This window comes from Girardinichthys multiradiatus, chromosome 12, assembly GCF_021462225.1.
Source record: "Girardinichthys multiradiatus isolate DD_20200921_A chromosome 12, DD_fGirMul_XY1, whole genome shotgun sequence".
NCBI classification, from domain to species: Eukaryota; Metazoa; Chordata; class Actinopteri; order Cyprinodontiformes; family Goodeidae; genus Girardinichthys; species Girardinichthys multiradiatus.
In genome coordinates, this window is record NC_061805.1 from 29,181,005 (window position 1) to 29,206,119 (window position 25,115).

Consider the following 25,115-nt stretch of genomic DNA (forward strand, 5'->3'; position numbering starts at 1 on the left):
TAGTGGTGGAGCATTCCTCTGTCAGTGGTTCTGAAAATGTTTGGAAGACCTGTTCAACTATTTTAATTGTCTGCAATAAATAACATTGTTTATACAACAAAATATTTTTTCTAGCCCAAAGGCATAATAGCCTGTTTTTGAAAGTGGGAGGCATTTTTTTACCACCAAAAAACTTCACTGGTGTGTCTGAGAAAACAGACTTTAGTCAGACAGGTGACACATATTCTGATTGTAACTATAAATTAAATTTTGTATTCTTTTGCAGACAGCTGAACCTTTTTTTTGTGTGCATCACTATACTAATCAGCCCTCAGAGAGAGGCCAAACCATTCATCACTTAAAGCACAGCTTGCTAGGAATTAACCAAGAGACACCAGAATTATAACCATAAACCTCTTAACTGAGAGAGACTAATTTTACTACAAATCCCACCAAGATGTTTTCAGGAAAGCATGTCCCTTTAGGTAACTATAATGTTAGCAGCATTGTCAAAGGGGGTATTTTTCTTCAACATATGAATTCTTGGATGGCAGAAAATATTTCATTCTTTAATGAGAATTTTAACTTTTAGATGGGTGTTCATATTTCAAATGAACAATATATGACAATATCATAGCACTGGAGTGCCTCAGTCTCTCCAAAAACTAATATTCTCGTAAATAGGGACTTCTCATTTTTGGCTTCAGTTGCAATAGTCCGTCCGTCCGCCTGCCCATCCAACGTACATGGCCTGAACTTGTAGAGCACTTTATCATTCACCCATTGACACATTGACAGTGGTAAGCTACAATGTAGCCAAAGCTGCCCTGGAGCAGACTGACAGAAGTGAGGCTGCCATACACAGGCACCACCGAGCCCTCAGACCACCATTAGCAGGCAAGTTGGGTGAAGTGTCTTGCCCAAGGACACAATGACTGAAATGGACAAAGTGGGGCTTCAAACTGGCAACCCACCGGTTACATCCATGCATGCATGCATAAACGTTCCAGGAGGAAACTGACTTTCTGACCTGGAGAGAGCAGTTCACTTTTGTGACTAGCATAACCAGCAGCATTTCTAAAAGTAAAAACATGCTGCAGTAAGTGGAAATTGTGTATCATTAATGACATATCAAAATCTCTTTTCTCTATAACAAGGAAAATTCAGTCATTACATTATTTTACAGCATGTTTAATGCAAACAGTTATAGCAAAGCAGTATAGACAAAGCAGCATAGACAAAGAAAATTGACAAAGAAAAACACTTTTCTTGAGTTTCTTACCAGAAATATTGTGCACATCTAAAGGCAAAGGCAGTTGAAAAAGGTTGTGCATCTCCATGCTTCTGTGGACAGGCCTGTCTCAGAGTCTAGAACTAAAGTCATTCTACAAAAAAAGTTTAGGAGAGGCTAGGAAACATGGTCCAAACTTATGGAATTCCAAAAAGACTTGAGATTTAATGCTTCTTTATTTTTCTCTCATAAAAACTGTTTGTGTTTTGCTTCTGTTTAGCACATGCAAATAGGAAAATAATATTGTCATTGAATTTCCTTGATAAATGTTATAAAAGACTGCATAACATTAAAACACTACAGTCAAGTGTTACTTCTTACAGTGTACTTATTTTTGTATAAAATTTTCTGTCAACTCCATTGGATTAAGTTTCGTTGTCCGATGAGCTAAACCCTCCCTCCTACTTCCCTTTTCTGAGAGGACTGCTCATTCCAGCTCTCCATCCAATGGGTGTGGAATTCCCTAAACCTGATTGGTCTTACTAAGCAGGTTTACTGAAAAACCTGTTTAAGCTGGTGTCAGGAAATGACACGCCTAACCTCTGACAGCCTACATCCAGAAGTCTCACCCTTTTTCAACTGGTGGTTTGGGCAACCAAGTAGCCCACAGCAGTCATCCAACCCTCAATAGTCACTTCTGTTAACGGCTGCTCATTCCTTAATCTTACAACTTGCACTTGGAATATGGGTTAGTTTATTTTTAGTGACTTGGGAAGAGCCCAAAGGGCACTGTTTTAACAAGTTTGGGCTTAAGGCAACATATAAAAAACCGGTCAAGAGAAGAAATCAACATCAAAGTAATTTCAATTTTTCCGTATTAAATCGCATGGGTGTATTTAGAGGTCTGGGTAGGGTGAGGCATAGTTAAGGTGATTTAGGATCACCATTAGTTAACCCAAAGTATTAACTTGTTGCATGCAATATGGATCGAAGTGTTTATGCTGTACGGTTAGGATTTATTGTCTGTTGAACTGTGAAGCGCGGTTGCGCTTAACAAGTTTGGTTGTGTTTTTTTCTTGCTGATTGCCAATCAGCCAGGAGTTGAGGCAGATTGCAGTCTGTGGTCTGGGACTCATGGCCTGGCCACTCCATGGTTTCATCATTTTATTACCCATGGGGTTTTTCCACCAAGCTCCTGCCTCAGAGTTTTTTTACCCTTTGTTCGAGATTTGGGGCTATCACCTATTAGCGGCTAAGGGGCTGGCTGCTATATGCTCTGTGTCTGGGGAGTGGCTCCACCATTCTACCAGCTGATAGCTGCTATAAAGATGCATTAATAGAGAAAGGCTTCACCTTATAGTGGTTTGGTTCCACTTTCCAAGTTAATCCAGGGTTTTTATGTTTTTTTTTAAAAACAGTAATGTACCCCTTTTGTAGAATAGTGCATGCGTAATTAGGTGGAAGTTGTTGACCAGAATAGTCATTTGTGAGAGGGACGATTGGTTTAATACATTTTCACATAGATAAAGAGACAGCGTTTGTGTTTATTTTGTGTAGGAGTGATTATCTGTGAGAATATGGTTAGTGTTCCACACCATAACATAAAACACATAAAACGGTTGATAACACGGTGACATTTGGCGTGGTTTTGGTTAATAATTATGATTTTTTTAATGATAATTAAGTAATTGTAATTATTAAATGCTGTGAGCCCAACACACCACCAGAGTGTATATCTGATCTGTATTTGTAAGAAATTTTTTTAGTTAGAATTTATTTCTTCTAAATTATGATTTTTAATTATAATTTTTGATGAATATTTAGAATCAGTAAACACAATCCCTTACAACCAGAAGATCTATTTTCCCTTTTGTAGATTACTTTAATGAAAGGTGAAGCACTAATGCTTAAAATAGAGGGAGTATTTGTGAGTAGGGGCCCGAAGTAGAGCATTAACAGAGGAAAAACTTGAACTGGACCTTTTGTGACTTGGTCCATAATAATCCTTAGGTGGTTAGCCAAAACACACGCTCTTGGAAACAAGTTAAATGTGTTTGATAAAAAGCCCAAAGATGTACAAGTGGCATTCTTTTTTCTTTCCTTCTTTCACTGCTTGTCATGCAAACAAATATAATCAATGTTATGTTTTAGTCTCTCATTACTTGGTTCTTTCAGCTCTATGAATCTGAAAGCAGTGGTGACTGATGTTGCGTGTGTTTGCCTTATATGACTATAAAAGGCTTGGGGCTGCAGAGTCTTTACACTAATCTGGCTTCACAGACCCTTTTATTGACCCTGCCTGCGTCTGACTTTACTTCTGTATATGTGTGAATGTGGATTTGTGTGTTTGCATGTGAGAATGTTTTTGTGTGTATTATAGACAATGGTACAGGTCAAAACACTCAAAGTTCCTTGAGGGCCTTACTTAATAGAAAAAAAAATGCGTTCTTGTTGGAACAAAAAGTTCAACATGAACACTTCAACTTATTTACAACAGTAAATATAGGCACAGTTATCCCAAAGTTAATTTGGGTAAGTATGTGTGTGTTCACAATAGCAGCTGGTGTTGTGCTTTGTCTTGGAGTTAAAAGAAACAAAATACCTCACTCCCATTTGGACACATGTAGACAGTCAGTGTGACCAAGAATGTTTAGAGCAACAGCTGCATGTTTGGTCTATAGGGCAATTACTCACTGTATCTCAATCCTGTTTAATTAGCAGGAAAAACACAAAAAATCAAGCCCCCTGTGTATTTAGTTACTTACTCCACTTTATAAACACAATAGTTAAAGGGGACACATCATTTCAAGCCATTTCTTTTCACATTTGAATCATTTAGTGGTGGTCTAAAGTGGACCTGTAATGCTTTGGTCTGAATTTCTTGTTATTGTAGCCCCACAGGCCCCTCTTCTACCCCAGTTCTAATAATAATAATAATACATTTTATTTGTAGGCGCCATTCTAGACACTCAGGGTCACCTTACATAATTTAACAGAAGAGTGCAGGTGCAATCACAATGCGTAGCCTACTTTAAACAGATGAGTTTTGAGTTTGGATTTAAAATGTGGCAACGAGTCTGTGTTACGTAGGTCAGGTGGGAGTGAGTTCCAGAGCTGGGGAGCAGAGAGGCTGAATGCTCTGCTCCCCATAATAACAAAATGGGCAGGGGGAACAGTGAGATGAATAGAAGATGAGGACCTGAGGATATGGCGAGTTGTAGCAATGTGAAGGAGGTCCGGAAGATAAGGAGGGGCGAGGTTGTGGACAGCTTTGAAGGTAAGGAGTAGAACTTTGTAGATGATGCAATATGGGATGGGAAGACAATGAAGCTGTTGTAGAACAGGTGTGATATGATGGATTGAGTGGGTCTGTGTGATGAATTTTGAATCAGTTGTAATTTATGGAGGGTTTTCTGTGGTCGGCCAAAGAAGAGAGAATTACAGTAATCTAAACGAGAGGTGTCCAGACTGTGGACTAGAACAACAGTGGAGTGGGGAGTGAGAAAAGGACAGGGACGATAATGTTTTGGAAGATAGAAGTAGGCTGACCGAGTGATATTGACATGGGAGGCGAAGGAGAGGGTGCTATTGAGGATGACACCCACACTCTTGACCTGAGGGGAGGAAAAGATGGAGGAGTTATCAACCAGAATAGAGAAGTTATGAATTTTACTTAGTATTGATTTAGTGCCAATTAAAAGAAGTTCAGTTTTATTGTAATTTAAGAAAGTTTAAGGTGAACCTGTGTTTTATTTCAAGGAGACAATCAGTGAGGGATGAAGGTGGAGGTGTAAAGTTAGGTTTGGTTAAGAGATAGAGCTGGGTATCATCTGCATAGCAGTGTAACTGAATATGATGCTTGTGAAAAATATAACCAAGGGGGAGAAAAGGGGAAGTAAATGATGAACAACAAGGTTCCCAGGACAGAGCACTGTGGAACACCTGAGATGACGAGAACAGATTGAGATGTGAATGATTTTAACTGAACAAACTGAGGTGGGTCTGAGAGCAATTCGTTTTGGTGCAGTTTCTTTAAATGCTACTGAGGCACTTCACACCCCACTCACCTCCAGGTCAAGAACGTTCCATTTTGTAGTTTGATAAAAAAGATACAATTATCTAGCGACGTAGAAACAAGACATAAACAGCAAAAACAACGCAAAACTGTTAATGTAATAATGCTATTCAAAACACACAGTACAGTTACATCCTCAAGGAGCTAAAAGCGGGCACACATCGCTAACATAAGCAGAAGGCATGATGCTACTGCTTTCAAAACAATGGCCAGGACTAAATTCACGTCTAAAATAAAGCTTGTTGTCATTTTACTGTTATTTGCAGCTTATCGCTTTGCTTTGTCCGTCGTTTACATAGACAGAAGGAAGTGCCCCCTTAATCAGATAAAGTGTTTCAGCAAATCCTTCTTGATATTGGAGCAGGTTGCTGAAGAACTCATCCTTGAAGTGCTTCATGCAAACAAAGAGGAATTTCCCCACTGATGTGGGAACATTTCATGCAAAATAAAATGTTTCAAGGCACTTCAAAGAGGTTCAGATGCTGCGGAACAGTGTAATGAATTGTGTGGGTGGATACACCCAACAACCTCACATTTAGACTTCTCCACTTGCAGTGTTGGCATACTTGAGCTTGGACTACAAAATTACAGGGAGAAATAAAAGTGGGTCAAAAGCGAAATTGGTTGGCTGGAAGTCCATGAACTTATTTAATAGTTCTGCAGCAAATACTATGACGTAATGGTTCAAAAAACATAATATAGAATAGAGAAAACTGAACAGATTGAAAAATATGACCCAAACAGAATATAAAGGTATCTACGCAGCACCTGAAGAGACTAAATTAAACTTTTCTGCACATCTACAGACTCCAAATACACAACAAAATATATTGAAGGGCCTAAAAACTGGATTTTGAATGATATGTCCCCTTCAAAGTTGCAGTAGGGAGTTTTGAGAAAACTGTGGACTTAGCCTAAAGTTTGAACAAGCACAGCTTACAAGTCCCTCCCCCTTGCTCTCTGCTGTGATACAGCCTTCCAGCTTCAGCTCCTCACCCACAACAGAGCCTGCTGTGAATGCGCAAGCTAGTAAGCAGGGCCACCAACGATGGCGGATAAACCACTATGGAACATTCACTGTTTGGGACGAAACATCAGCAATATGCTTTACATTGACTATGGCCTGCCCGAACTTTGACCACAAACTTGGTCCTCAAATCATTAGCACAGGGCCATTAGCACAGCTACAGCACACTGGTAATCTTGAGTGATGGTATGCACTGTACAGGGGGGAGGGGTGTGAGTAGTGAGTACACAAGCACTGCTAAGAAATTCCTCCCCGCCTCTGATTGGTTGTTTCTGACCGGGAGTGGTGTATTTCTGCAAATGGCAGTAGGACCACTGGTAGGAGCCAGGGGGGCTTCATTTTTTACAGATTAACTGTATCATATTGTACTGTCAGGACATAGGGACACTTTTAACAAATATATAAGGGAACTTAAATTTAGCTTTCTTCATACAATGACAGAAATGTCTAGATTTTAGTCTTTCAGTGCACCTAGAGTCGAGTTCAAAATAATTTAGTCAAGAAACACTAACCTGATCAATCACTGTTTTAGAGATACATTTGCACATTTACATGGCAAATAATTTATTAGTAGGTGTAGTGGAGTATTAGAAAACCAATAGACCCAGCAGTCAAGACATGCAAGCTCACGGTTTATGTAACCGAATCAGTAAACGAAATGGGCGTGTTCATACCATTAGCAGTGTGGAGTTAAATCAGTGAGGGCATTTATCCTGTGAAAACCAGGTGTCAACCAGGGGGCCTTTTTAAGATATAAGCAGCAAATGTCATACATGCTAAGTATAGTGCATTCTTCTTTGCAAATCTGAAAAAAAAAATTTATTCCAGACATTACTGAGAGAAACAGTGTTCTCTGATTAAAAAAGTAGATTGGAAAGCGGAAATTATGTATATTACTCAACAGTAATTGAGCTGAACTCAACAGCGGAGCACGACGAATTCAGCATCATGGCTGCTCACGATCTAGCAGTTAGGGCGAACATCTGCTGTGTGGAGCTGTGTTTTAAATGCCGTCTTCTTCAAGGGGGTTTCGTTGTCCGATGAGCTAACCCCTCCCTCCTACTTCCCTATGTCTAAAGGGATTGCTCAAACCAGCTCTCCATCCAACGGGTCCGGACTTCCCTAAACTTGAAAGATCTTACTAAGCAGGTTTACTGAAAGTTCTGTTTAAGCTGGTGTCGGGAAATGACTCGCCTAGCCTCTGACAGCCTTCATACAAAAGTCTCGCCCTTCTTCAATTGGAGGTCTGGACGACTGAGTAGCCTATCGCAGTCATCCACATTTTTAACATTCACTTTTGTTCACGGCTGCTCATTCCCTAATTTTACAACTGGCTCTTGGTATATGGGCTAGGTTAATTTTAGTGGCTCGGCACAAGCCCCAAGGGCGCGGTTTTAACAAACTTGGCTAAGGCAACTCATAAAAACCTCCTAAAATATCTTGGAACCAGGCAACAAGACTTTTTACCACCAATGAAAAACCAAAAAATACAGTGACTCAAATAATTGAATGTTGAATGTTGATTTAACTAGAATTTTATATGCTTTCTTTAATTAGTAACACTTTTGCAGGGGTCAGTAACAGCTTAAGTTTGGCAACACAAAATAATTTCAATAATAGAAATGAATCAATCAACTCAACCTGTCTTTCCCTGATGCTGAAACTAGTGAGTTTGGAGAGGCCTTGAAAACGGAGGCTCATCCATGCACCTGATGGAGAAGATTCTTCTGGTAACAATGAATTGTTTCTTGAAGGGAATACGACTTAATCTTCAGTTTTTTTCCTTTAAGTGGCAGGCACTGATGCTCCAGGCTTTGATGGTTAAACAGGACCTTTGTTGTTATATGTCTCCAAAGACAGTAGTTTCCAGAGGCTGAAGAGTTGAAGGAAACCCGGAGACATAAATGAGGTTGATTCAGAACTTCCAGAAGCCTGAAAATTAGAGCAATCAGCTGTTCACCGATCAAGTTCACTTCTGTTGTCTGGATAAAAAGGCTTTAGATGAAATCAGATTCTCAATCTTGAGGCACAGTCCTTTCTGGGCACACGGGTTGGTCCTCTTTTTTAATGCAGTCGATCAGTGGGGTTGTGTCTCTGTTCCTTTTCCATCTAAGCTTCTTTTCTCCGTCCGATCTTGTTCGCTGGTCTTCGCTTTTATGGTGCTTGATGCTTTCACCAGTCAGCCCCTTATTAGGCTTCTCAGTTATTGCGCAACCTATTTAGCTCAGCTTCTTGATTATTGCTCAATACTTTAGTCATGGTCACTGTGACCTCCTGATTCTGTTTCTCAGCCTTGGAGATGCCGATAATAGCCACGCAGCTGGTCTGTAGTTGTATCCTCCCTTCCTCCTGTTTGCCTTGAAAAGGTTCGCTGTCAGCATGCAGCTGGCTCTCGTCACTCCTAGTCATCCTACAGATCTTTCCCTAATCTGCTCAGTTTTAAACTTTACACAGTATTACACATTTCATTCTTCAGCTTTCAGCATTTACTTTAAAACACAGTTACAAAACCATTACTTCATTCTTTTTATTCATGCTTTACAAATGATTAATGTTATATTTCTTTCATATAAAGCTCATTTAGAATGTAAAACCTTAATGTTTCTTTCTCTAATTCTCAGTTCTTAACCACATTTCAATCATACATCCTTTAACTTGTTAATCAGATTTCTAATTTCATATAATACATGTGAAAGAATGTAAAATCATCATACATCATTTCTTTGGATATACTCGTTTACATTTTTGCAAAAGATAAGACAGATGACATGTGGCAGATAATACGTGGCTCCACACAGGCCTCTCCAGTCTCTCAGCTCCAGAATATGAGAACAAGCTTGTTTCACTCTCCACTCTTTCAACCGTGTATTTTAATAATTATTGCATGGATTACACATAAGGATATAAGGATATTTATTGTAACTTTTATGGAGTTAACTGTGAGCAGTTACTAAATGTTGCATGGATTACATGGAAAGATCTCACCATATTTTGACAGGGGCTAAAAGAAAACTGCTTCATAATACGAGACAACCCATCTCTTCTTGAAAAATCTTTGGCTCAGATTCTTTCTGCAGCCAGTTTCAGTACGATTAGTTAGATGGGGTATAGCCACAGGAAACACAAACAGCAGATTGTATTTTACTTTGGATCCAAAGTAAATTACGATCACGGATGCTTCTGTGTGTAAGTTTAGCTGTTAAACTTTGTTTACATATTTTGAATGTACTTCAAAAATCATGGGCAGCACTGACTACCAGACACGAGAAGTTAATTATATTTTTTATAGCCTGTAAACCTGACAACCATCAACTTCTGTTTCTTCAAATGTTGTAAAGGTGGTGTGTGTGTCTGACCATGCAGTGTCTTATTATCCATTTTGTACCTTGTTAAACACATTTTTTTCTTCCAAGGTTATTGACATAATGGTTTTTTATGAGTGATTAACTACTTTGCTTCAACCTTAGAGTAGGTGTAACAGTTTAGGGTGTCTGTTGCCTTGGGCATTTACTTACACAAGCAGACACATTATAAAACACAGCTGTTAAATTACTGAAGTGGCACTTATAGATGTCCTGCATCATCAACTTGCAACATAGATCACCACCACCCACTCCAACTGATTATACTGATTATTAAATTTTATTAGAAATTCCCCTTAACGATGTCAAGAAATTTATCAAATTTACAGATGTCGACATTAACTGCCACATTACTTGGCATCACTTTAAAAGAGGTGTAAAAAGTCTTCAAATAATACATGTTTCATTGCACTAGCATATACTCACACTGAAATAGTTGTTCTTTTGAACTAGTGGTTTAAATATTAGTAACTGCTGTAAATACCATATACTCTTCGAGAATGATAAGACTTGCCCTTCTCCTTTAACATCCGATAAGGTCAGAGCATATTGACTGAGAAATCTTTGACCATTCCTCTTTTCACAATTTCTGGATCATATAGAGTCCTAGATCTTCCCCTGTGTATTATTTTCTTCAGTTACCCCTTAAGGATTTAGGTTTGGGGGCTGTGACCAGAAGATTAATTTTTATGTATTGTGAACAATTTCTGTCTTGATTTAGCCATGTGTTTTGACTAAAAGACCTAATGGTGATGCATTTTCAGTTTTCTGTCAAAGGCCATAATATTTCTATGTTAAATGGCCTGGTTTTTTCAGAGTTCATGACATCTTCTACTTTAACATTGGTCTCAGGGCCCTTTGAATACAATCCGGCACATAGAATTACAAATCCTCCACCATATTTGACAGAACTTTTGTTACAGAAAAGCTTAATTGTTTTAGTTTATTCTGACCAGGGCTGGTTTTAGGCATGCATATATGAGGGGGCGGGCAGAAATGTGAATGGGAAATCATCATGGGAACACATTATTGAAAATGTATCGTTGTGCAGGTTGATAAATATTTGGGCTGCTTTTCACAACATTTGGAATGTTTTTAGTAATTATTCATACCAAAATAGTTGTCATTGGTGACAGAAAGGTAAAACCTGCACATCTCAAAATGTTATGTCTTTTTACTCATTAATAGCTAATTTATTTTGAAAAAGAGAATCTGTTGAACAAGACATCATCAATCAGGGATGGTCATTGATTAATCAGCTGTCACTGTGAAATTATATTGGTCAATTGTAAACGCACAAAACGCTGTTACGATTTCATCTAATATACAGTGAGGTGCAGCCTTCACTTTGTTAAGCTTTGACTTGATGGTGAGAGACAGCATCATGCTGAAGAGGAAAATACAAAAGATATCCAGAAAGCTAAAACCAGACCAGAACATGCACAGACATTTTTGGAGGCATGTGCTTAAGCCAAAAAGGGGCATCTATTGCCCTAAAATAAAATTTAAAAACAGGATATATTTATGCTTTTATAGCCTCCCTTTTCTTAGAATTATGCTGCAAAATTTGTAAATGAAATAAATCAATGTTCTGCTATGCATCGTAATCAAAAGAGACTCACTGAATCACCTGAGAAAACAGTGTACTTATTTTGTTTCTGACATTTGAAACATTACACTAATAATAACGAATAAACCATTACCAATATCAACATAACTCACAACACTTTCATGTAGCTCAACTTAAGACCTGCCTTTCATTTTAAATCACAAACCTACTTTAGGTAGTTAATGTTAGTATTGGCTCTATTATTATGCTAATAAAATCAAACAGATAGCAAAGCAAAATTTTCCTATTTATTTATCATATTTTGTTTGCTGTGTTGTGATTATGCGGCCCTCCAAAAAAATGCCACCCCACACCATTACTGACCCATTGCCAAACCAGTCATGCTGAAGGATGTTGCAGGCAGCAGATCGCTCTCCACGGTGTCTCCAGACTCTGTCACGTCTGTCACATGTGCTCAGTGTGAACCTGCTTTCATCTGTGAAGAGCACAGGGCGCCAGTGGCGAATTTGCCAATCCTGGAGATCTCTGGCAAATGCCAAGCATCCTGCATGGTGTTGGGCTGTGAACACAACCCCCATTTGTGGACGTCGGGCACTCATACCATCCTCATGGAGTTGGTTTCTAACCGTTTGTGCAGACACATGCACATTTGTGGCCTGCTGGAGGTCATTTTGCAGGGCTCTGGCAGTGCTCCTCCTGTTCCTCCTTGCACAAAGGCGGAGGTAGCGGTCCTGCTGCTGGGTTGTTGCCCTCCTTCGGCCTCCTCCACGTCTCCTGGTAGCGCCTCCAGGCTCTGGACACTACGCTGACAGACACAGCAAACCTTCTTGCCACAGCTCGCATTGATGTGCCATCCTGGATGAGCTGCACTACCTGAGCCACTTGTGTGGGTTGTAGAGTCCGTCTCATGCTACCACGAGTGTGAAAGCACCACCAACATTCAAAAGTGACCAAAACATCAGCCAGAAAGCATAGGTACTGAGAAGTGGTCTGTGGTCCCCACCTGCAGAACCACTCCTTTATTGAGTGTCTTGCTAATCGCCAAAGATTTCCCCGTGTTGTCTTTTCCATTTGCACAACAACATGTGAAATTAATTGTCAATCAGTGTTGCTTCCTAACAGTTTGATTTCACAGAAGTTTGATTAATAGGAGTTATATTGTGTTGTTTAAGTGTTCCCTTTATTTTTTTGAGCAGTGTATATTGCCAGTGTGTAATGTGTAGAGCAATTTGTGGTTAATAAAAGCAAAGTAGAAAGAATAAAGAATGGCTCCTGCTATTGTACTTACATTAAGTAATGTAAAAAGACCCCTCATGTTGTGATAAAGAACGAGGCCTTCAATGACCTTTCTCACATATTTCTGTAACAGAATGAAAACATAAATCTTCTGATAAATACAAAGTGAGTGTGTGCTTGTCACATTGCCTTGACCTCCCCTGTGCTGCCCAGTAAGCCTGGCTGTAATGTTGCTGGTGATAGAGGTAATTAAAGCAGTTTGTGTTTTCTATGTTTCTACAGCTGACGGATGGTGGGAAAGCAGCTAAAGGGGGTGTAGCAGTCGGAGACACGGTTCTTTCCATCGACGGTATTTTTACTGAGGGCATGAACCACCTGGAGGCCCAGAACAAAATCAAGAACTGCGCTGGGAACCTCAGCCTCACTTTGCAAAAGTAAGTAATGACCTCATGGTGGTGAGTCTCTGTAAAAAAGAATTTGCTTTACAATTATGTGTCAAAGAGACAGATTGTCTTTGTCCCCATTAAACACATGCTCCACAAGTACCCTTTGAGAGCAAAAAAAAAAAAAGAAATAGAAATTAAATCTCTGCAACAAATTTAAACACCTCTCAGTTAAATCCCAAACATTTCCCAACCGGGCAGTAAATCGCTGCTGTTGTAGTAGTGAGTTATTGTTAGTTTTGACACTCACTGGCAGCAATAGTCCTGCCTGAACTATCCATTCCCTGATGGAAAAAAGAATAACTAAAACAACAAGAACAGCATCTCACACGTGGACAACCAGCTTTCCCCTGAGGCCTACTTCTAAACTGGAATCCTCCACAGTGTCTATGATTTATCTGAAGCATTTCTGCTAAAGAGTGTGTATGTGTGACTTCATCTAGGATCTCATGTGGTTTGAATTGGCTGGCTCTTTGGCAGCAAATGTAGAAGTGTGTGTTTTTACTTAAACACTGTGAGATGTTCAAGTCTGCAACACTTTCTCTGGAAGAATGAAGAGCCTTAAAGTAACCAGTATTAACCGAATAGCCAACCCATACAAAGCATAACATATAAATTATTTTATGCAGAATAGAAAATTATATGAACTCTGCAGTTTTCTTTTATGTTTTTGTGTATGTTTCATCTTGTTTGGAATTCTAATTTTTCTCCGCCTCTTTTGAATGTTCTGTTTCACTCACCCATCTCCTCATTTCAGCCTAACTGAGCATATCTTCTAATCTGTATCCAAAGGATGACAAAATGAAGATGTTTACTTTTGGTCTAATGGCAGAAAACCTCTGCCTGCAGCAAAAACTCCATTACTTTTTGAAAACCAGTGTCAGTATGTGGCTTTCTTTCAGAGGAAATTACTGTGAATCAAAGAAAGGTATTTTGGAAGTTTCTTTGTATAATGAAAGAACAATTGTGATTACTGATTAATTACTTTTCAAAGTCAGGTCTCCTGTTTTGATGGATAGCTGTTTTTAAACTTGTGGGGGTGGATATGGTTTTTTAAAACAACATAGAAGATGACTTGAAAAAATATACAAAGTCAAAGTTCAGACCTAAATCCAACTGAGAATTTCTGGCAAGACTTGAAAATGGAAAAACATTTTACTCTGTCCATGTGCAAAACTTGAGTAGACATACAAAAAAAGACTTACTGTTGTGATTTTAGAGAAAGGTGCGTCCACGAAGTCCTTGCTCAAAGGGGCTGAATACAAATGTACTCCAAACCTTTTCATTTTTTTTTTGTAGTAAAACTATCAAACCATATATAATTTTCCTTGCACCTTACATTTTTGCTACATTGTGTTGGTCGATGATATAAAATTCGAATTTAATACAATTAAAACACTGTGGTTCCAAGTTCTGAAAAGCTGAAGGGGATGAAAACCTTTACAAACTACTGTACATTCTCCACCAATTAGTGGCAGCAAACAGTAGCCCCAATTAGTAAATCAACAGTGACATTCTCTTCACGATCTTCATAAAGTAGTCATCTGAAATTGTTTTGCGAAGAGTCTTGAAAGAACTTCCCAGAGGTGCATGAGGAGACGCCCAATGGTTAATATTTCAGTCATCACAGCAAAGAGCAGCTACTTTAAGGAATCTAAAATATAAAACATATTTAAAGTTCTTCTAATTTTTCATTTGCTACATAATTCCATATGTGTTCATTCATAGTTTTGATGCCTTCAGTGAGACTCTGCGTACAACATAAATAGTTATGAGAATAAATAATAGAAAGGGTTTTTAAACTTTTGACCGGTATTGTATGTTCATGAAAAAAAGGCCCAGTCATGCTTTTTACAATAGTGTTTATATACCCTTATTATACAGTACTGTGCAAAAGTTTTAGGCAGTTGTGAAAAAATGCTGTAAACAAAGAATGGTTTCAAAGGTGGAAGTGTCAATCGTTTATTTTCATCAATCAACAAAACGCAGTGAATGAACAAAAGAGAAATCTAAATCAAATCAATATTTGGTGTTACCACCCTTTGCCTTCAAAACAGCAACAGTTCTTCTAGATACACTTGCACACAGTTTTCTAAGGAACTCGGCTGGTAGGTTGTTCCAAACATCTTGGAGAACTAACCACAGATCTTCTGTGGATGTAGGCTTTCTCACATCCTTCTGACTCTTGTCAGATACACCTTCCATGATGTTGAGATCAAGGCACTGTAGGGGCCATACCATCACTTTCAGTAAGTTTTGTTCTCGCTGAAGATAGTTCTTAATGACTTTGGCTGTATGTTTGGGTTCGCTCACTAAACATTTTGTAATTGATCAAAATAAACAATCATCATTTATATTTCTGAAAGCATTCTTTATTTATAGCATTTTTTTCACACCTGCCTAAAACTTTTGCACAGTACTGTATATTATGGCTTAAAAGGCGCCAGCACCATAACAAACTTTTCTTAAAATAGCCTTTATAACCTAAATTGTAAATTTACCTAAGAAAAGGTAACATTATTCAGAAATTTATTACAACAAATAGTAATGTTAGCTACAACTTGATGCTTATTTAAAAAGATGAACATTTTCATCTTTTCCTAATTTCTTCATCCTGCAGCAATACAGTAAATAAGTGTGGATCGGTGGGTACATTTTCTAGCAGTAAATATTTTGCTCTTCTGTCTCTACAACCTCAACTTTGTAATTCTTTCCAACCAAAACTGTGACAACAGAACTTTATGGCTTTTTTAATTTTGGTATGTATCAATAGGTAAAAGGTTTCTCCAGCTTGGCAATTAACATGTTGTATAACCACTCACCTTGTGGTCATTTTGAAAGCAAAGCTGTACTACAAGGTGCCATAAAAAAAAATAGATCCTTAATAAAACTATATTTGTACACCATTAAAATGCATGTTACTCTAATGAATATTTAAATATTTTAAAACAAGTGACCTACATTCCCAGAGCCCTACTTAAAAAAGAATTGTAATTCCAAGGAATAGACAAACAGACATTTAGACAAACTAAGTTAAAAGGAACAAAACAGATCCACATGCTTGATTGGATGAATGACTAATGAACCATTTCAACTATTCCTGCATGTTCAAAACAATATTTTAGAAAGAGAAGTTTGTGCATAAGCATATAGCTTCTGTTAATCTAAGGTATAGGTGGACAAGAGTGTCTTGGCAAAACTTACAGTTTGTGCAAACCATAATCATAAACATAAACATTGCATTTTATTTTCTACTTTAAGTGTAAATCAAAGTCTAAATCTTAGTCAAAATAACTGATATCTGTTTGCATCTCTTGCCATAACTTAAATTACAATTGAGAATGAAATCAGTTTCAGGTTTACATTTAGTTGTTTGGCTCTCATTGGTACTTGATGGACATTCTGTGTATTTAGAGAGTGTCAGACCCGGGTCAACATCTGGGCTTTGTTGAGTTGAAATAGTGGAACAAATTGCTTCATCCTGTTGTCTCTTTTAGTTTTTATGGGAGTCACTCTGTTCTCCTTTCCTTTTTCCCTTCCACCAGCACATTTTGATTGGGTTTGTCAATGGGTCACATAGCAAATGGAATGATAACAGCGAACAGACAGGGAGGAAAGTTAACAATGCATGTACCGTCTGAATGTGTGCACTTTAAAAATAGACAGCTTAGTCTTTTCCATATAAAGAGTTGATTAGAAAGGGGAACCAGATGCATGAAGGACATAATATAAAAAGTGACAAAGTAAAATTGCCTTATTAAGAATAACAAGTGTAGGCAAATTATATTGAAACTGAACTCCTTCATCAAGTAAAAAAAACTGGAAAAGAGATTAAATGAATTAGTTATAAATATGACAGTCGTCATTAAACCATCTGTTCTGCTTTAATGCTACACATAATTCTACTAAATAACACTAAAACAAACAGTAAAACCAGCCATATGAAATCTGTGCCATGTAAAACAATAGTAAATTTAAAATAAATATAATAAAGATGTCTAAAAAATTCCCTCTATTTTAACAAATTATTATGTCAGATTTTCCTTGTAAGTGTTGGGAATAACAACATAAGTCAGTGTCCTTGGTCAAAAACAGCTTCTCACAAAGACATTGGTTTGATGAAGGTTTTATTTTTTACAGACATACATTGAATACACCAATGTCCATTTTATTAATGTCTTTAAACAACGATGTGCAGCTTTTTTTCCTTTTAACTTGGAATACCTTTTGTCTTATATTAAACGTGCACAATGCTGAATGTTTTGTGAATGATTCATGTTGAATTAAAATGCTGATTACTTAGCAACACTTCCAAGGTGTACCCTTCTCTTTAGGAGTAGGATTAACCCCCACAACAGTGAAAACAATGAAGCTGCCACAGGAAAATTATAACTGAATATGGTTCCAGTCTCTAGAAGACTTTTTGCCCTTAGTCAGAAACCACCTGATGGTGCATTTATCTGTATATACCCTGTTCAGCGTGGTTTCCTCTTTCTGCCTAATTTGGTGTTGTTATGATGTTTTTTAGTTATTTTTAGAGAGTAGGGAAAACCAAATACAGTGTGTGTAGACAGGAAAAATCTTTCAGCTCAAATTTCCTTCTGACTGGAAGCATTATTAATGCTTTGGGGTGGCCAAGACAAGATTCCTGACTTGAATCTGAGAAAATCTGGGGAGGGAGCTAAAGATTAACTATGCTATAGAATTTTAAAAACAAAATTTAAATGTTCACAGAAAGAAAATATACTTATTTTCTTGTATATTATTTATCTTTTGGGAGATGGCTGTTTTATTTCCTGTCAGAAAAAAAAACAACTTCTTGGTTGAATGAAAATAGTTTTAAGGTAGTTTGAGGTTTTTAGTGGTCTAATTTGTAGGTTGACATGAAATAGAGTGGAGAGAGCTGAGGAAGGGAATGCAGCAAACATCAATGGGCTGGGATGTGATCCCGCGACAGCCTGCGTTGAGGACTAAGGCGTCAGTCTGAATAATTTTGGCCATAAATGTATATTAAACAATTTAAAATGGATTAAAGACAACAGCTGCTTGAGGGATTCATTTGAGAAATGCAAACCCCAAGGTAGTCAATAATAAAAGTAAATTTCAACAAAGATTTTCTTTTAAATAATGGTTTGCACAAGGAATTCAGCCATATCTGACTTGAATACAAATGTCAGCCAATGTTACTTAAAGCATCTGAAATAAGCTAAACGTTGTAATAAAGAATATTGATTTAAAATTCTGACCTCAGATCAGTATCATCAGAATGGATGACGTAACCCTTACTACTTCTTTCCTTTTCTCACAAACCAAATCAAAATCCCAAAAGGCATAAGACTGACTAAAGGAAAATAGCTGCAATTATGTTGTTTTTAGACTAAACACAGAACAACTCATCCTTTCCCAAGCTCATATTTTGTCTTGGAATGCATTCTGTATTCGTAAGTTAAAAACAGCTCTCAAAAAACACATTTTTGTATTTTGACATGTCCCAGCATCTTTGTTTTAAACAGTAAGCCAGTTCTTGCTGTTCTCCTGCTTATATGTTGAGGTTATCATAAAAAACCTACTGGTCACAGCACAACAGAGGCAATTTCTTCAAGCCATTAGCTTGGTTGACATCTGTAAACTTAGTTTCACTGTATTTGTTTTCATTTTTTAGAGCTATGAAGAAAATATACATCAACATTAACATACACTGTATAAAAAAGGCAAAGATTATTTTCTCATTGTCTGAAATTAAATCAAACTAAACATTGTGCTGTTTTAGGTCAGTTAGATTACCAAAATTATTTCTATTTGATAAATGCCATAATAATCTGGGATTTTTATTACTTTTATTGATGTTTACACACTATAAGATTATCATACATTTAAACCTTTTGGGAGTGCCCAGATAACACTATCATGGTTTCACAAACTTCTGATGGCTTAATTTACTTACCGTAGTTTGATCAAAGGCTCAGCTGTGGATGTATGCTAAGGAACACCTGAAACAATCAATTTCCCTGTGTGACATCTTTGGAAAATCTAAAGGTTTATTAGACAAGAGATCAGGAAGAGAACAGAAGAACAGAACCTCAACTCAAAGTGTGGCTCATCCTTGAGTGGAATTTCCACATGTCTGAAATTGCCATGTTCATCTGTTCAGACAATTATATGCAGATATAAACAGAATGAGAATTTCCACCTGTCATACTTTTTAGGAAGGTGTCTAAAAGATGAACATGTTCTGGTGCAAAATTTGCATTCTGACTCAAAACTAAAAACCAGTAAAACAGGGAGAAAACAACTGTTGAAAGGAATGACGTTGGTGTTTGGAAAAGTTCTCCGTTTGGAATTCTTCTTTCTTTGGAAAATGTCTGAATTGCAAAAACAGAAAGACTTTTCCTCCCTGCTGATGGCTTTGTCCTTAGTTGGTCTCCTTTGGGGAATCACAAAGTTTTAACATTTAAATTGCCCTCATTAGTACTACAATTAATACATTTAGATGTACCCAAAGCATTAAACTGTCCATTTCTTCCAATTATTCTACTTCTCAACAAAAACATCTTCGTATGTTACTGTAATGTGTTTGAATCATTAGTGCATGGCTGAATGCTTTATTCCCTGTGGTGAGGTCTTTCTGAAGCCTGTGCCTGTTTAATAGGCCTCTGTGTATATGGGTGTTTTGATTGTTTTTCACTTGTAATGGCACAGCCATAAGGCCCAGGGTGTTAAAATGTACAAACCAAACAGGGCTGTCCAGAAGTGCTCTTCACGATTTTCTGTGTGAAAGAGGACCAAAGCATGCAGTACCATCAGTATCATCGGTATGCATTATCCAATTCTGATTATCATTTGGGAAAGTCCACCCTCATGAAATGAGAGTTCATGACTCCTGATCAAACCAAAATAACTCTAAGCGGCCTACTCAGGTTAAATAAAGTTTGCCCGATTTCTTGTCTGATTGCATTTCCCAACTGCAAAATATGAGTTGATTAGAGAACATTTACTTAAATCTAGTTGAAAGCAGGCACAAATTAGTCATGTACGAATTGATGCATGATACAAAACATCCTGTGGCAGCTGGGTTCTTTCTTGTACCTGAAAAAAATTGGGTACAGTATCACCAAAAGTGCACATGTAGGAAATGGAAAAATGACCAGCAACCTCAGCTTTTGCTCTTTTGGTTATGCAAAGTAGCATTCACGGCAGTGGTGTTTTGCTGGTGATGCACTGATTTATTGGTAGAGTCATCTGCAGTAATAAAGTCACTCATGAAGCTCCCCTTAGCTTCATTTTGTTTTACAGCACTGATCAATCATAGAAAACTGTAATAGAGAAACTGAACATTTGTTACAGACTGAAAACAGAGGCAAGCACACATGCACTGAAATAATTAGACAGAATCAAACTCAAGCAGCTGCCTGAGTTATTATGAGTGGGCTAATGACAGACAAGGGGTGGGGCAAGGGAAGTTTACATAGAGTTGGGATATATGATTCCAGTTTATTAATGTTGTGTTTTCGTTAAAGAGACAACACAATTTCTCGCATGTGTAGGATATACTGATGTAAACCATACTGCAAAGCCCAATAGTCTAAGTACAGTACAGGTCCTTCTCAAAAAATTAGCATATTGTGATAAAGTTCATTATTTTCTATAATGTAATGATGAAAATTTAATATTCATATATTTTAGATTCATTGCACACTAACTGAAATATTTCAGGTCTTTTATTGTCTTAATACGGATGATTTTGGCATACAGCTCATGAAAACCCAAAATTCCTATCTCACAAAATTAGCATATTTCATCCGACCAATAAAAGAAAAGTGTTTTTAATACAAAAAACGTCAACCTTCAAATAATCATGTACAGTTATGCACTCAATACTTGGTCGGGAATCCTTTTGCAGAAATGACTGTTTCAATGCGGCGTGGCATGGAGGCAATCAGCCTGTGGCCCTGCTGAGGTCTTATGGAGGCCTAGGATGCTTCGATAGCGGCCTTTAGCTCATCCAGAGTGTTGGGTCTTGAGTCTCTCAACGTTCTCTTCACAATATCCCACAGATTCTCTATGGGGTTCAGGTCAGGAGAGTTGGCAGGCCAATTGAGCACAGTGATACCATGGTCAGTAAACCATTTACAAGTGGTTTTGGCACTGTGAGCAGGTGCCAGGTCGTGCTGAAAAATGAAATCTTCATCTCCATAAAGCTTTTCAGCAGATGGAAGCATGAAGTGCTCCAAAATCTCCTGATAGCTAGCTGCATTGACCCTGCCCTTGATAAAACACAGTGGACCAACACCAGCAGCTGACACGGCACCCCAGACCATCACTGACTGTGGGTACTTGACACTGGACTTCTGGCATTTTGGCATTTCCTTCTCCCCAGTCTTCCTCCAGACTCTGGCACCTTGATTTCCGAATGACATGCAGAATTTGCTTTCATCCGAAAAAAGTACTTTGGACCACTGAGCAACAGTCCAGTGCAGCTTCTCTGTAGCCCAGGTCTGGGGAATGCGGCACCTGTAGCCCATTTCCTGCACACGCCTGTGCATGGTGGCTCTGGATGTTTCTACTCCAGACTCAGTCCACTGCTTCCGCAGGTCCCCCAAGGTCTGGAATCGGCCCTTCTCCACAATCTTCCACAGGGTCCGGTCACCTCTTCTCGTTGTGCAGCGTTTTCTGCCACACTTTTTCCTTCCCACAGACTTCCCACTGAGGTGCCTTGATACAGCACTCTGGGAACAGCCTATTCGTTCAGAAATGTCTTTCTGTGTCTTACCCTCTTGCTTGAGGGTGTCAATAGTGGCCTTCTGGACAGCAGTCAGGTCGGCAGTCTTACCCATGATTGGGGTTTTGAGTGATGAACCAGGCTGGGAGTTTTAAAGGCCTCAGGAATCTTTTGCAGGTGTTTAGAGTTAACTCGTTGATTCAGATGATTAGGTTCATAGCTCGTTTAGAGACCCTTTTAATGATATGCTAATTTTGTGAGATAGGAATTTTGGGTTTTCATGAGCTGTATGCCAAAATCATCCGTATTAAGACAATAAAAGACCTGAAATATTTCAGTTAGTGTGCAATGAATCTAAAATATATGAATGTTAAATTTTCATCATGACATTATGGAAAATAATGAACTTTATCACAATATGCTAATTTTTTGAGAAGGACCTGTATATACAACACATAAAACTGTGTAGGTCTTGAAAACACAAAATTTAAGTAAATGGCAACACTTCGATTCCATTTAGTAAATACAATTTAGCAATTCTTCTCAACCTTTTAATAACGTACCACTTCACCAAATCCGAAGTTTGCCACTATCCTGTCACAGCACACACAACATAAGTAGACACAAGCATTTGTTCTGGGTTCACTGTTGTCTACTTCAGTTTCTTTTATGGAGTTACTGCACTTCCTGTTTCAGGAGTATCTGTTCGAAGCAAAGATCAGTGCTTTAACTACTTATCTCATAGGATGTTTCGACATTTTAGTATTACGTTGCAGCTAATTTTCATCATATTTAACTTGCAAACAGTTCATATCAATTGTTTTAGCCCAAAAGGCAGCCTGAGTATACCTCTAGTGATATTTGTATCACAGTTTGAACACCATTTGTTTCACATTTCTTATTATTTTTAGGATACTCTTTTTGCATCTACAACATAGTTTCTCATCAGAAGCACGAAAAAGCATGAGTTACATAACTGTCTGTTTCATTTATATAAGGAGTAATGTGGTTACCTGATTGTATGTAACGCTGATACTTTAATAAAATTATATACTGCCTATTTTTAAACCCCCATTGAAATGGGACCCACTTTGTACACCATGCTTACTTGGAACCTAGCTGGAAGTAACAAGAGCACCATGTTTGAATGAGTTCAGATTTCAAAAAAAGAAATATTTGCATGTATGCGCTTAACCTGACCCTGTTTACAAAATTCATCAAAGCACCATATTGAAAATAATTAATAATACAGTTTATTTGTATGTATACATTTTCATTGTGTCAACATTACCTGTATTGCTGTTTAAAGAGAAAGAAAGATGCATCAAATTGCGTAACTGCTGAAAATATGGTAAAGCAGTACACAGTATATGTGTTCTACTCACTGTGAAGCTGCATCTCCATGCAGATCCTATAGATCGCTTTTGCGCAGCTGCTATTGTCAGTTATTTGGTTGTGATAGTTGCCAAAGATTCTCCAAAGCCAAGAGTGCTACACTGGGTCCACCTGTCTCTGTCTCTCACCGGTCTTTGGAAGTCATCAAAGACCATCTAAAACTGGTTGCTGTCGTCTTTGGCAAGGCCCGTGAATCCACCTCTGATATCTTAATGCCAGGAGAACAGAAAGTGCAGATTTACTCACCTGTCTCTGCCTATCTTTTTCAAGTCACTTATTTCTTGCCAAATAAAATTCATATCCCAGTAACATTATGGGCAGTGAAGGTAGCCCACAGGCATTATAAAGCCAAGAACATTGTGTTAAGATCATCAGTCTTTGCTTTTTTTTATACTTCTTCACTGTTTGCCAAATACATGTTACACTTGGCCACAAGCAATTATCTTCAGGCCTTCCAGGATTGTTGAATGATCTCCAGCAGTTTGAAGAGTTATCTGATCTGATATAAAAGAAAAATAAGAATCTATATTTCTTACTGAAAATGATGAGTATTTGCATTAAGTGAGTTTGGGAGGACAGCACACATTGAAACCATACATTATTTTCTCAGCAGACTTGTTCCAACTCAAAAGAATGACTATAATAGATTCGCATTAAAACATTTTGATACACAGGGCATAATTGTTTCCCAGACATGATTTGCAGTCTTTTCTCATGGGTCTCACATTTAACTTTAAAGTTTTCTGTTATACATTCAAATTGTCCACAAAATTGTCCCCAAAATGTCCACGGTGGATTTATGGCCTACTATTTAGTTATGTATATTAAGATAACACAATGTTTGGCTCAGCCAAAGCACGTAATTATACCCAGTTTTAATACTCTACTATTTGTATTTTGGTAAATAATTATTGAGTACATTTTAACAGGTTTTATAAAATATAATAATATTTGACCGTTAATACCAAAAAAGAAAAAAATGTAAGATGAGCACACACTTCCAAACAGTGTATGGTCTATGACTTAACCAGTGCTGCAGCCCTATACTCCATGCTCATATGCTGAGGTGTTGTGGTTTTACAGTGGAACAAAGAATCTAAAAGCTCAGAAATATGTTTAGTATTCCAGCTAGTTTGATTTATAAATCATTGCCTCATGATTCATAATTGTACAGCTTTTTAGAGCCAGCAATCATCAGAGAACACTTTATATATGTGTTGGAGAAAAGGCCAATTGCAGGTGAATCAGGGCATTTGTCAGATAAACAGAAACAAAAAGCAATATTACCATACCTCATAAATGTACATGAAGAAAAAATAAACTCACAAAATGTTATATGTGCATGCTACGGTTATTGATATGTACAACTTCTTCAGCAGACCTAAGGCCAGATGCTCACAATGGTGCGCACTTGCTGTTCAAGCTATCAATCATCTTGAAAAGCACTCTTTGTACTGAGGAATAAAGCCAGCGGGAGTCCAGTCCATTTGGCCTTTCTTTGTTTACTTTGATTTATGCAGTTTGTAGTTTCTGCTCTTGCTGTTTTGAAAATTATAGTGAGTTGCCAGACATTTAAAAAAACTACAATAAATGAAATGTCTCTTCCTCTCACATTCATACTAAACAGACTTTTGACATTTAATTATTCAACTGTTCAGATGCCTTGCATTTAAAAACCATGTAGGTTATTTTATTTGGTATCCCTGTACCATTTGTTTTTCTTGTGGAACCTCGTCATGTAATTGCTTTGCCAAAGATGCAAAGACTGCTTGTTCTGTGCAAAACCCAAATGTAAGGCAAAATCCCTTCATCTATCGCCTTAAACTTACACCAGTGTTGAATTTAACCTCGTTTGTGTAATTCCACAAATGTTATTTAGGAAGCAGGTTAAGGTTGACAGCTTGATTTAGATGATCCCAGATGTATTTCAAGAAATGTCCCTGTTCCTCAAAGTGCATGTTTTTTGCTGACACAGTCTTCAGGCTTGTCAGGGAGAATAGTGTTTTTTTTATTTGTAGTACAGACATTTCTTGCTGCCTGCAAAACAACAACAACAAAAAAGATTGATTAGTTTACTC

General features: G+C 37.8%; 1 protein-coding gene across 7 annotated transcripts in view; it reads left to right on the top strand.

Moving 5' to 3' along the window:
* Positions 1-25,115, top strand: part of pdlim5a (PDZ and LIM domain 5a) — an 86,556-nt gene that overhangs the window by 11,548 nt on the left and 49,893 nt on the right. For all 7 annotated transcript variants that reach the window (XM_047381883.1, XM_047381884.1, XM_047381885.1 and 4 more), the window contains exon 3: positions 12,763-12,914. In XM_047381883.1, the coding sequence (XP_047237839.1) occupies positions 12,763-12,914 (152 nt within the window). The remainder of the gene's footprint in view (positions 1-12,762; positions 12,915-25,115) is intronic.